Source organism: Myotis yumanensis, unplaced genomic scaffold (assembly GCF_028538775.1).
Source record: "Myotis yumanensis isolate MYYU_CA2020_CCGP unplaced genomic scaffold, mMyoYum1.0.hap1 SCAF_5, whole genome shotgun sequence".
Classification (NCBI taxonomy): domain Eukaryota; kingdom Metazoa; phylum Chordata; class Mammalia; order Chiroptera; family Vespertilionidae; genus Myotis; species Myotis yumanensis.
The window spans coordinates 30,463,446-30,474,406 of record NW_027223756.1 but is presented as its reverse complement, the minus strand read 5'-3'; the positions used below and the strand labels follow the sequence as shown (position 1 = coordinate 30,474,406).

General features: G+C 49.9%; 1 protein-coding gene across 1 annotated transcript; it reads left to right on the top strand.

The window, feature by feature from the left end:
* EGR1 (early growth response 1) lies at nt 1–3,810 on the top strand. The gene is made up of 2 exons (XM_070414898.1): nt 1–572; nt 1,262–3,810. Exons 1-2 carry the CDS (start codon nt 275–277, stop codon nt 2,584–2,586), a joined length of 1,623 nt encoding a protein of 540 aa, XP_070270999.1. The 5' UTR covers nt 1–274; the 3' UTR covers nt 2,587–3,810.
* The last annotated feature ends 7,151 nt before the right edge of the window (nt 3,811–10,961 follow it).

Below are 10,961 nucleotides of genomic sequence, written 5' to 3'. Positions count from 1 at the left end.
TTGGGGAGCCGCCGCCGCCGCCAGCTACCGCCGCCGCCAGCTTCCGCCGCCCAGCACCGGCCGCGGCCCGGCCTCGGCCCGGCCTCGGCAGCCACGCCGCGCCCACACCGGCCGGCGGCGAGGGCCAGCCTGGGGACCCCACCTGCGCTCTCCCCAGTGTGCCCCGAGCCCCGCATGTGACCCGGCCAGGTTCCCGAGCGTGTGTCCCCCGCATCTCCAGCCCCGGGCTGCCCCCCTCCGCCCCAACCACCGCTCTCCAGCCCGCCCGTCTGGGATGGCCGCAGCCAAGGCCGAGATGCAGCTGATGTCCCCGCTGCAGATCTCTGACCCGTTCGGCTCCTTCCCTCACTCGCCCACCATGGACAACTACCCAAAGCTGGAGGAGATGATGATGCTGAGCAACGGGGCTCCCCAGTTCCTCGGTGCCGCCGGGGCGCCCGAGGGCAGCGGCAACAGCAGCAGCAGCAGCGGGGGCGGTGGAAGTGGAGGGGGCAGCAGCAACAGCAGCAGCGGCAGCGCTTTCAACCCTCAAGGAGAGGCGGGCGAGCAGCCCTACGAGCACCTGACCTCAGGTAAGCGGTGGCCTACGCCGAGGATTCGCCCCTTTGCCACCATCCCCGCGTCCCGTTCTTCCCCGCAGCCTTTGTAGGACCTCAGGGATGCAAGTGGGGTTTCCCTTCTATTCCTTGCGTCCCAGAGTCAGGTGTTAGAGGGATGCCTGGGGACATCCCCCACCCCCACCCTCCTCATCCCCAGCGGTGCGCGGAGGAGCGAGCTTTTGTTTTGGATGGAGAGCTCTAGGGCTGCGTGGGTGGGTGACGGTGGGGGAGGGCTTGTTTTGATAAGCAGGACGGCGAGGCCCTCTCCCCCTCCCGAAAAGCTTGCCTTGCCTGCCGCCCGTCCCCAAGGAAGGGCTGTGATCCGAGGCCAGGGGTGTCCCGGCTCCCCGGGGTAGGGGATGCGCACTGGCTGTGGCTGAGCGGGTGCTGGCGGGAATCCCTGGGCCGCGCCGCCGCCGCCGCTGCGGAGCGCTGGGAGCTGCAGTGGAGGGGGATTCTCCGTATTTGCGTCAGCTGTTGTTGAATTGGGTTCTGCCGCTGGAGCGGGTCCAGGAACATTGCAGTCTGCTGCTATCAATTATTAACCAGCTCGGCCGTCAATGGTAGCCGGCCCGACCTCTTGCCTGACAGCCCCGCTCCTCCTCGTCCTCCAGTGATTGCTCTCCAGTAACCGAGCCTCCTTTCTCTCTTTCTCCTGCCAGAGTCGTTTCCTGACATTTCTCTGAATAACGAGAAGGTTCTGGTGGAGACAAGTTATTCCAGCCAAACCACCCGGCTGCCTCCCATCACCTACACTGGCCGCTTCTCTCTGGAGCCTGCACCCAACAGTGGCAGCACCTTGTGGCCTGAGCCCCTCTTCAGCCTGGTTAGTGGCCTCGTGAGCATGACCAACCCACCGGCCACCTCATCCTCAGCACCATCTCCAGCAGCCTCTTCCTCCTCCTCGGCTTCCCAGAGCCCACCCCTGAGCTGCGCGGTGCCGTCCAATGACAGCAGCCCCATTTACTCAGCGGCACCCACCTTCCCCACACCTAACACTGACATCTTCCCTGAGCCACAAAGCCAGGCCTTTCCAGGCTCAGCGGGCACCGCTCTCCAGTACCCGCCTCCTGCCTACCCTGCTGCCAAGGGTAGCTTCCAGGTCCCTATGATTCCAGACTATCTGTTTCCACAGCAGCAGGGGGACCTGGGCCTGGGCACCCCAGACCAGAAGCCCTTCCAGGGCCTGGAGAGCCGTACTCAGCAGCCTTCGCTCACTCCCCTCTCTACCATCAAGGCCTTTGCCACACAGTCGGGCTCTCAGGACCTAAAGGCCCTCAACACCACTTACCAGTCCCAGCTCATCAAACCCAGCCGCATGCGCAAGTACCCCAACCGACCCAGCAAGACACCCCCCCACGAACGCCCCTATGCCTGTCCAGTGGAGTCCTGTGACCGCCGCTTCTCTCGTTCGGATGAGCTCACCCGCCACATTCGCATCCACACTGGCCAGAAGCCCTTCCAGTGTCGCATCTGCATGCGCAACTTTAGCCGCAGTGACCACCTCACCACACACATCCGCACCCACACAGGCGAGAAGCCCTTTGCCTGTGACATCTGTGGGAGAAAGTTTGCTAGGAGCGATGAACGCAAGAGGCATACCAAGATCCACTTGCGGCAGAAGGACAAAAAAGCAGACAAAGGTGTGGCCTCCTCTACCACCCCCTCCCTCTCGTCCTACTCATCACCGGTGGCTACCTCCTACACCTCCCCGGTCACTACCTCTTATCCATCCCCAGCCACCACCTCATACCCATCACCTGTGCCCACCACCTACTCCTCTCCTGGGTCTTCGACCTACCCTTCCCCTGTGCACAGTGGTTTCCCCTCGCCCTCGGTGGCCACTACATACTCCTCCGTCCCCCCTGCTTTCCCGGCCCAAATCAGCAGCTTCCCTTCCTCAGCTGTCACCAACTCCTTCAGCGCCTCCACAGGGCTTTCGGACATGACAACAACCTTTTCTCCCAGGACAATTGAAATTTGCTAAAGGAGAAGAGGAAAAAAGGGAAAAGGGAGGAAAAGAGACACAAGAGATTTAAAGGACAGGAGGAGGAGGAGGAGCTGGCCATAGGAGGGTTTCCTCTTAGGTCAGATGGAGGTTCTCAGAGCCAATCCTCCCCCTCTACTTGACCCCTGGGGTCAGCGTGGAAATTCTGTTGGCCAACAATCCTTTCTGCCCTCTCCCCTCTGCTCATCTACTCCCTTTGACTTCAGCTGCCTGAAACAGCCATGTCCAAGTTCTTCACCTCCATCCAAGAACTTGATTTGCATGGATTTTGGATATATCATTTCAGTATCATCTCCACCATATGCCTGATCCCTTGTCCCTTCGATGCTAGAAAATCAAGTTGGCAAAATGGGGTTTGGGCCCCTCAGAGCCCAGCCCTGTACCCTTGTACAGTGTCTGCTATGGATTTTGTTTTCCTTGGGGTACTCTTGATGTGAAGATAATTTGCATATTCTATTGTATTATTTGGAGTTAGGGCCTCACTTTGGGGGGGAAAAAAAAGAAAAACCAAGCAAACCAATGGTGATCCTTTATTTTGTGATGATGCTGTGATGATTAAGTTCGAAGCTTTTTTTTGAAACAGCAGTCCTTGGTATTAATCAGAGCATGTGTCAGAGTGATGTTCCGTTAACCTTTTGTAAATATTGCCCGACTGTACTCTCTCACATGTGGCAAAATATGGTTTGGTTTTTCTTCTTTTTTTTGAAAGTGGTTTTCTTCGTCCTTTTGGTTTAAAAAGTTTCACGTCTTGGTGCCTTTTGTGTGATGCGCCTTGCTGACAGCTTGACATGTGCCAGTTTAAGGGATGTGCTCACCTCTAGCCTTAAGGGGGGCAGGGAGTGATGATTCGGGGGAAGCTTTGGAAGCAAAATAAGGAAGAGGGCTGAGCTGAGCTTCGGTTCTCCAGAATGTAAGAAAAAAAATCTAAAAATCTGAACTCTCAAAAGTCTATTTTTTTAACTGAAAATGTAAATTTATAAATATATTCAGGAGTTGGAATGTTGTAGTTACCTACTGAGTAGGCAGCGATTTTTGTATGTTATGAACATGCAGTTCATTATTTTGTGGTTTTATTTTTACAATGTACTTGTGTTTGCTTAAACAAAGTGACTGTTTGGCTTATAAACACATTGAATGCGCTTTATTGCTCATGGGATATGTGGTGTATATCCTTCAGAAAAATTAAAAGGAAAATAAAATAGCTATGGTTGCACGTATCTTTCCTGGGTTGGGGGTGGGCTCTGCAGTCATCCTCCCTGTTAAAGGTTTTGAGGATATTCCCACCAGAGTTATGGTACCCACTGTGTGTCAATGGAGTAAATTCTTTTTTTTAAGTTGATTTGAGAAAGAGAAAGAGAGAGAGAGAGACGTCAATATGAGAGAGATACAGCGATTGGTTGCCTCCCGTATGTGCCCTGATAGGACCAAACGCACAACCTAGGTATGTGCCCTGACCAGGAATCGACCCCGTGACCTAGGGCACAGGACAGTGCTCCAACCAATTGAGCCACACCGGCCAGGGCTGGAATGAATTCCTTATGAGGACTAGGTGTGGGTCTTCTCTTTGTTTTTTCTCTTAAGTACATATTTTTAAATTTATTTTTTAATTGTTTTCAGAGGAAGGCAGAGGGAGAGAGAGAGAGAAACATCAATGATGTGAGAGAACCATTCGGTTGCCTCCTATACACCCCCCTACTGGGGATAAGCCGGCAACTAGGGCATGTGCCCTAACTAGGAATCAAACGACCTCCTGGTTCATAGATCAATACTCAACCACTGAACCACACGGCAGGGCAGGGTCTTGTCTTGTTGATGCTGGGCCTGTTCCTTCTCAATCTGGTGGGCTTCAGCTTTATCTTGGTTAGTTAAAGCTAAAGAAAGGCAGAGGTAGGGTGGAACACATGTGGTCAGAGGCAGAACTATTCTCCTGGCTCCAAATGTTCAGCCAGCCCTGCCCCCCATCTCTACCAAGGGTTGGGAAAATCTATGTCCTTGGGAATTCTTGCCCATATGCACTTGGCAGGAGTTAAGAGGTGGTCACAGGGTTCTGGGAAATAGTAAACGCTGGAGCTGACTCAGGCTCTCCCTCCCATCCCCCATGTCCCCAGGAACCTGAGGGTGTTGAGGAAACTTAGAAGAGGCGAGGGCCAGTTCTCAAGCCAAGAATCCTTCCAGGAAGAAATTTCATTACTTGCCAGCTGGAGCTGCCATCCTTGGCAGCTTCCGGGGGCATGAGACAGAGTGGGCAGGAGGCTGGCCTGGTGTTTAAGGTTCCCATCCAGACCAAGTCTGTACTGTTTTGTAGGAGACCTAAGATGCTAGGTTCCTCTGGGTCCCAGCCCATGAGGTTCCACATTTGTGACTATAGCAATCCTTGTGGGCTCGTGAGCATCTTATATTCTGAGAGGCCTTGAGCTGGCCACAACAACCATGCAGATTGTCAGTTGGGGAAACAGAAAGGTTAGCCAAATATTACAACATGGTGTTTTGTTATATAATATGGGCAATCATGGGCCTCTATGGGAGCACAGAGAAGGACACCCAACCCACCCCGGGGCTTAGGAAAGGTGGAAAAATTGAGTTGGGAAGGATAAAAAGGAGTCAACCCGAATGACTTGCTTTGTGTGTGAGGTAGGAAGGGTGTTGGTTGAGTTTTTGGCGGGGAAAGTGATGGATGGATCACTGAATGGAAGTATTACCTCCAATCCTAAATCTTCTGTGAATTGATCAGACACCACCATTTATTGGTCAGATGGGTGCAATAGATTTGGTGTCCTTGAATTCCCAAGCCTTGGGTCCCCCCTCCCAATTTCTGACCCCCCCCCCCCAAATTAAGGATAATGAATAATTACCCTCCCTACCTGGTATTGTTCTCAGTCCTTGAATGAAGTCAAAGTCTCACCTGCCTCCACTCTTCTTCTCTCTGTGGGTCTCTCCCAGGTTACCCATGGACACCTTTTCCTGGGCCCAGGGGAATTCCAGTAATCCCCTGGAATTGGCCCAATTCTTTTTCTTCCATTCCAGCCTTCCCGAACAACACCGTTGATCTCTGCCTTTTCCCATGATACCAGACTCCTCAGCCTGGAGCGGGGGAACCAAGCCATGTTCTCTAGCAAAGGGCATATCCTTGTGTGCCTCCAGGCAAAATTGCCAGGTAGTGATGGGACAATATTTGCATTGGCGCACCTCTTCCCAGCCCCACCCACCTCTCCCCATCTCACTCTAAGCCCAGGAACACAAGTCTATGCCTGTTACAGATTCTTAAGAATTTCTCCCACATACTCCCAAGAAACAAAACACGGCAAGAATAAAGTATGAGAGAAAGAGCAAAGAGAATCTGTACCTTTAAAGCAGAGGGTCTCCTGTGCTATTACAGTGCATCAGAACCAGATTCCCAGATTATCTGATTCTTGAGGTCTGAGATGGGGTCCTGGAACTAGCCTCCGTAGCAAGCACCCCAGGCGATTCTGATGCAGATGGCGTGGTGAGCAATTCTGCCAAGGCTGCTAGCTACTTTTTGTAAGTCCTGTCAGCAGGGTATCTTTGGGCTCTGACAGTCCAAACTCAAATTCCTTGGCATGGTTAAAACAGGCCAAGACTCCAAAATTGCCCCATTGTATAGTCCTATAGTATAAAATAAAAGGAAAGTGTCCATTTTAACTCCTGCTCCTGTGAGGGAAATCTGAAACCAAGGGCATAGGACAGTGCTGATAGAAGCTATCATCATAAAGGCTAACGTTAGGGGAGGGACCCAGATAATGTTGAGCAACTGATAGATACCTGGCGACATTGTCAAGGGCTTCAGGAATGTGGAGAAGGATAGAGAGGAGAAAGGTGATAGAGGCGAGAGGGTGGGGTACTCCTCCAGCAAAGGACGGGTTTAGATTCTGAAGAAAAAGAAAGAACCAGGTCCTAAGGACTCTTCACCCTTCCTCCCAGGACCTGAGAGAGACTCTTTTCTCTTGAATTTCCGGAATGTTCAGCCTCATTCATTTTCAAAGATTCTAAGCACTCAGGACAGCGAGCTTAGCCTGGTTGTCAGGCAGGGCTGTCTATCTCCCCTCACTCTGAGCTCCCCCCCCCCCCCCCCCCCAGTCAGAAATGGAGTCAGGAATGGGTACCACAGGCTCAGAGGTGTTCCTGCAGCATCACCCTCTCTCCCCATCCCTGCTGTTTTCCCCGGTTCAGCCAGACGTAGGACCATCTGAGAGGGAAAGATTGGCCAGAGTGAGATCCCAGTGTCCTAGAGAAAATGAGGCCAGTCTAAAAGGATCAGGTGTTGAACAAATAAAATGACATTTTACCCATAAACCTGTTGGTGCTAATAAGACTTTTGCACCCAAATAGCAAATCTAGCCCTCCACTTCTGTGATTTTTCTTCCCATCTCCCTTTTTCCTATTGGTAGAATCTAGGAGAGCCTTTTTTGAGGCAAAGCTGACTTGAGAAGTTCTCTTAGGTCAAGTTGGTGCAGCTCCTCAGATCCAGGTGAAAACTATCTCGTCTCCCCTTTCAGAGAGCTCTCTCCGACAAGCCCATTCTCCTCGGTGCTTAGGTTGTTTTATTATTATTATTTTAAAAACTTTGTTGGAGTACAATTGACATACAGTAAACTGTACATATAAACTGTCCAGTTTAGGGGTCTTGATGTGTCAGTGCACAGGGGAAACCATCGCCACAATTAAGATAATGAACCTATCGACCACCTCAAACACTTTCCTCCTGTCACTTGGTAATCTCTCCTCCTTCCACCCCTGTCCCCAGGCAACCACTTACCTGCTTCCTGTTGCCGTATAGATTAGTTTGCCTGTTGGAGAGTTTCATATAAATGGAGTAATTCAGTATACATTCATTTCGGTCTGGGTTCTTTCACTTAGCATCATTTTGATTCATCCATGTTGTTGTGTGAATAAATAGTTCACTCCTTTTTTTAAAAAATATATATTTTATTAATTTTTTACAGAGAGGAAGGGAGAGGGATAGAGAGTTAGAAACATCGATGAGAGAGAAACATCGATCAGCTGCCTCCTGCACACTCCCCACTGGGGATGTGCCCGCAACCAAGGTACGTGCCCTTGACCGGAATTGAACCCGGGACCCTTGAGTCCGCAGGCTGATGCTCTATCCACTGAGCCAAACCAGCTAGGGCGAGTTCACTCCTTTTTTATTGCTGAGTAGTATTCCCCTGGATGGCTATCGTACAGTTTGCTTATTCTTTCACCTGTGGATGCATATTGGGTGGGTTCCCTTTGGAGCCGCTGTGCACACTTGAGTACAAGTCTTGGTGTGATGTGTCCCCATTTACTCCAGAGCCTCCCATTCCGGCTCTTTTATCCCAGAACATCTCCATTTCCTCGCCTTGCTCTTACTCAAAGCAATAATCACCCATCTCCACGCCGCCCCGCCCCCCCCCCCCCCCCCACACACACACTCAGTCAGGGCCCAGCCTCCTAAGGGTTTGCTTCATTTAATCTTTCCTCCTATAAACAGAACCAGCCCCTTCATCATTTTTATTGCTCTACTTCAAACTCCTTCCCGTTTGTTTATTCCTTCCCTGTAATGAGATGTCTGGGACTAAGTAAGATATGCTGTCATTATTTATTCAGCTTGGCAAAGGTGTGTAAGTCCTTGGTGATACTTTTCTAAAGAGAAAGGCACCTGAGAGAGGGTAGGCTACATATTGATGAGGCACTCCTACCTCAAAAGGAGGAAGGGGCTAAGATCAGATGACGAGGGAAGTTACCCTGGGGAGACCAGTCCTAAGAGGTTATCTGTACACTTTGCCTTCTATGACTATCTTCTGAGGGTGGTGTTTCTGGAACACAGGCCCTACTCACCTGACAGTTGTCACAAACCCTATATCCTACCCACCTCCGGGTTCTGAAATAGTGTTTTTTTTGTTTTTGTTTTTGTTTTTTTAAAATATTTTATTGATTTTTTACAGAGAGGAAGGGAGAGAGATAGAGAGTTAGAAACATCGATGAGAGAGAAACATCGATCAGCTGCCTCCTGCACATCTCCCACTGGGGATGTGCCCGCAACCCAGGTACATGCCCTTGACCGGAATCGAACCTGGGACCTTTCAGTCCGCAAGCCGACGCTCTATCCACTGAGCCAAACCGGTTTCGGCCTGAAATAGTGTTTTAATCACAATTTCTCTTTCTTCTCTTTGGACCCCAGGAGCCCGGGACTGTGGAGCAGCCTGAGTGAAAGGGCAGCTGAGGCCAGAGGACTGGTCTTGGTCTGTGTTCCCAACTCCGATGAACTGGCCCTTGCTGCCTGCCCAGGTATGTGTTAAGGCTGGGACAGAGGGAGGGTGGCTTCACTTATTTTAGGAAATGATCCTTAATAATTAGCTTTTCCCGACAGATAATAACAAGCTTTGGTGAGGATGTGGAAAAATTGGAACTCTCATATGTTGCTGCTGGGCATGTAAAAAGGAGCAACCACTTTGGAAAATGGTTTAGCTATTTTTTATAAAATGAAACATACACTGATCATGTGACCAAGCAATTCACACTCCTGGGTATCCACCCAAGAGAAATGAAAATGTGTTCATATAAGTATATGATGCGAATGTTCATAGCAGCAGCATTCACAATAGTAAAAAAGTGAAAACAATGCAATGTCTATTTTACTGGTGAACGGATAAACAAGAGGTGGTACACCCAAACAAATACCATTTAGGAATAAAAAGGAACAAAATGCAGGTGTGCGCTACAACATGGGTAAACCTCAAAAATGTTATGATAAAGACGTTAGGTGCATATTGTATGATTGCACTTCTATGAAATGGCCAGAAAAGGCAAATCCATAGAGACAGAGAGCAGATTAGTAGTTGCCAGGGGCTTGGGGTGAGAGTAGGTTTTGACTGAGAATGAGCTTGTTATTTGGGGGATGATGCAAATGTTCTAAAAAAGGATTGTGATGCTTGAACAAAGTTGTAAATCTACTAAAAGTCATTGAATAGTACACTTAAAATGGATGCATTTTGCTGTATGTATCTGCTTGGGGGACACAGCCCTCTAAAATTATGGTGCTGATTTGCAAACTGGAGGCCAAAGAGCAGGCCCTGGAGTAGTGGGGAGAAGGCCTTCCTAATATTCTCATCGGGACTCATTTTGAGGAAGGGGATTTAAGAAATCGGGGGAGAGCCCTAGCTGGTTTGGCTCAGTGGATAGAGTGTTGGGTTTGATTCCAGTCAAGGTCACATGCCCAGGTTGCGGGCTCAATCCCCAGTAAGGGGCGTGCAGGAAGCAGCTGATCAATAATTCTCATCATTGATGTTTCTATCTCTCCCTTTCCCTTCCTCTCTGAAATCAATAAGAATATATATTTTTTTAAAAAAGAAAGAAATCTGAGGAGAACCCTGGCTGGATTTCTCAGTGGTTAGAGCGTCAGCCCGAGGTCCGAATGGTTGTGGGTTTGACTCCCGGCAAGGGTTGCAAGTTCGATCCCCAGCCCTGGTTGGTTAGGGTACATGCAGGAGACAACCAATTGATGTGTTTCTCTCTTCCCCCCTCTCCCTCCTTCCTCTCTTCCATTTCATCTGAAAATCAATGGAAAAAACATCTTCAGGCAAGGATTAAAAAAGGAAAACAAATCCGGGGAGGTAAATGGGTAGAAATGAATTTATTCTGAAGTGTCTTCTCCCATCCCCATGGCCCAGGTACATCAGGCTGCCCACGAGGCTAGAGTGTATCTTCAGCTCCCAGACAAACACAGAAGTTGCTTTTCCACAAAACCTGGCTTCTAATCAGAACTAGTTTTCAGTCACCTCAACACCAAAGGTCCACTCCAACTGTCCTCTCAGAACCACCCATTTAAATTCTCAGGTCCGCCCTGGCCAGGTAGCTCAGCTGGTTCGTGTTGTCCCAATACACCAAGGTTGTGATTTGATTCCTGGTCAGGGCACATACAAGAACCAACCTGCCCTAGCCGGTTTGGCTCAGTGGATAGAGTGTTAGCCTGCAGACTGAAGGGTCCCAGGTTTGATTCTTGTCAAGTCACATGCCCGGGTTTCAGGCTCTATCCTCAGTAGGGGGTATTTAGGAGGCAGCTGATCAATGATTCTCTCTCATCATTGATGTTTCTATCTCGCTCTCCCTTTCCCTTCCTCTTTGAAATAAATAAAAATATATTAAAAAAAAAAAAAAAAAAGAATTACCAATGAGCCCTGGCTGGTTTGACTCAGTGATTAGATCATTGGCCCATGGTCCAAAGGGTCACAAGTTAGATTCCCAGTCAAGGGCAAGTACCTCGGTTGCAGGTTCAATCCCCAGCCCCGGTCAGGGCACATGTGGGAGGCAAGGAGGCAACCAATTGATGTCTCTCACATGGATGTTTCTCTCTCTCT

Bases quoted from the DNA above. Each gene is read 5' to 3' on its own strand.
- EGR1 (XM_070414898.1), top strand. From the start codon at position 275: ATGGCCGCAGCCAAGGCCGAGATGCAGCTGATGTCCCCGCTGCAGATC. The intron at 573-1,261 runs GTAAGCGGTGGC...TTCTCCTGCCAG, and splicing joins CTACGAGCACCTGACCTCAG to AGTCGTTTCCTGACATTTCT.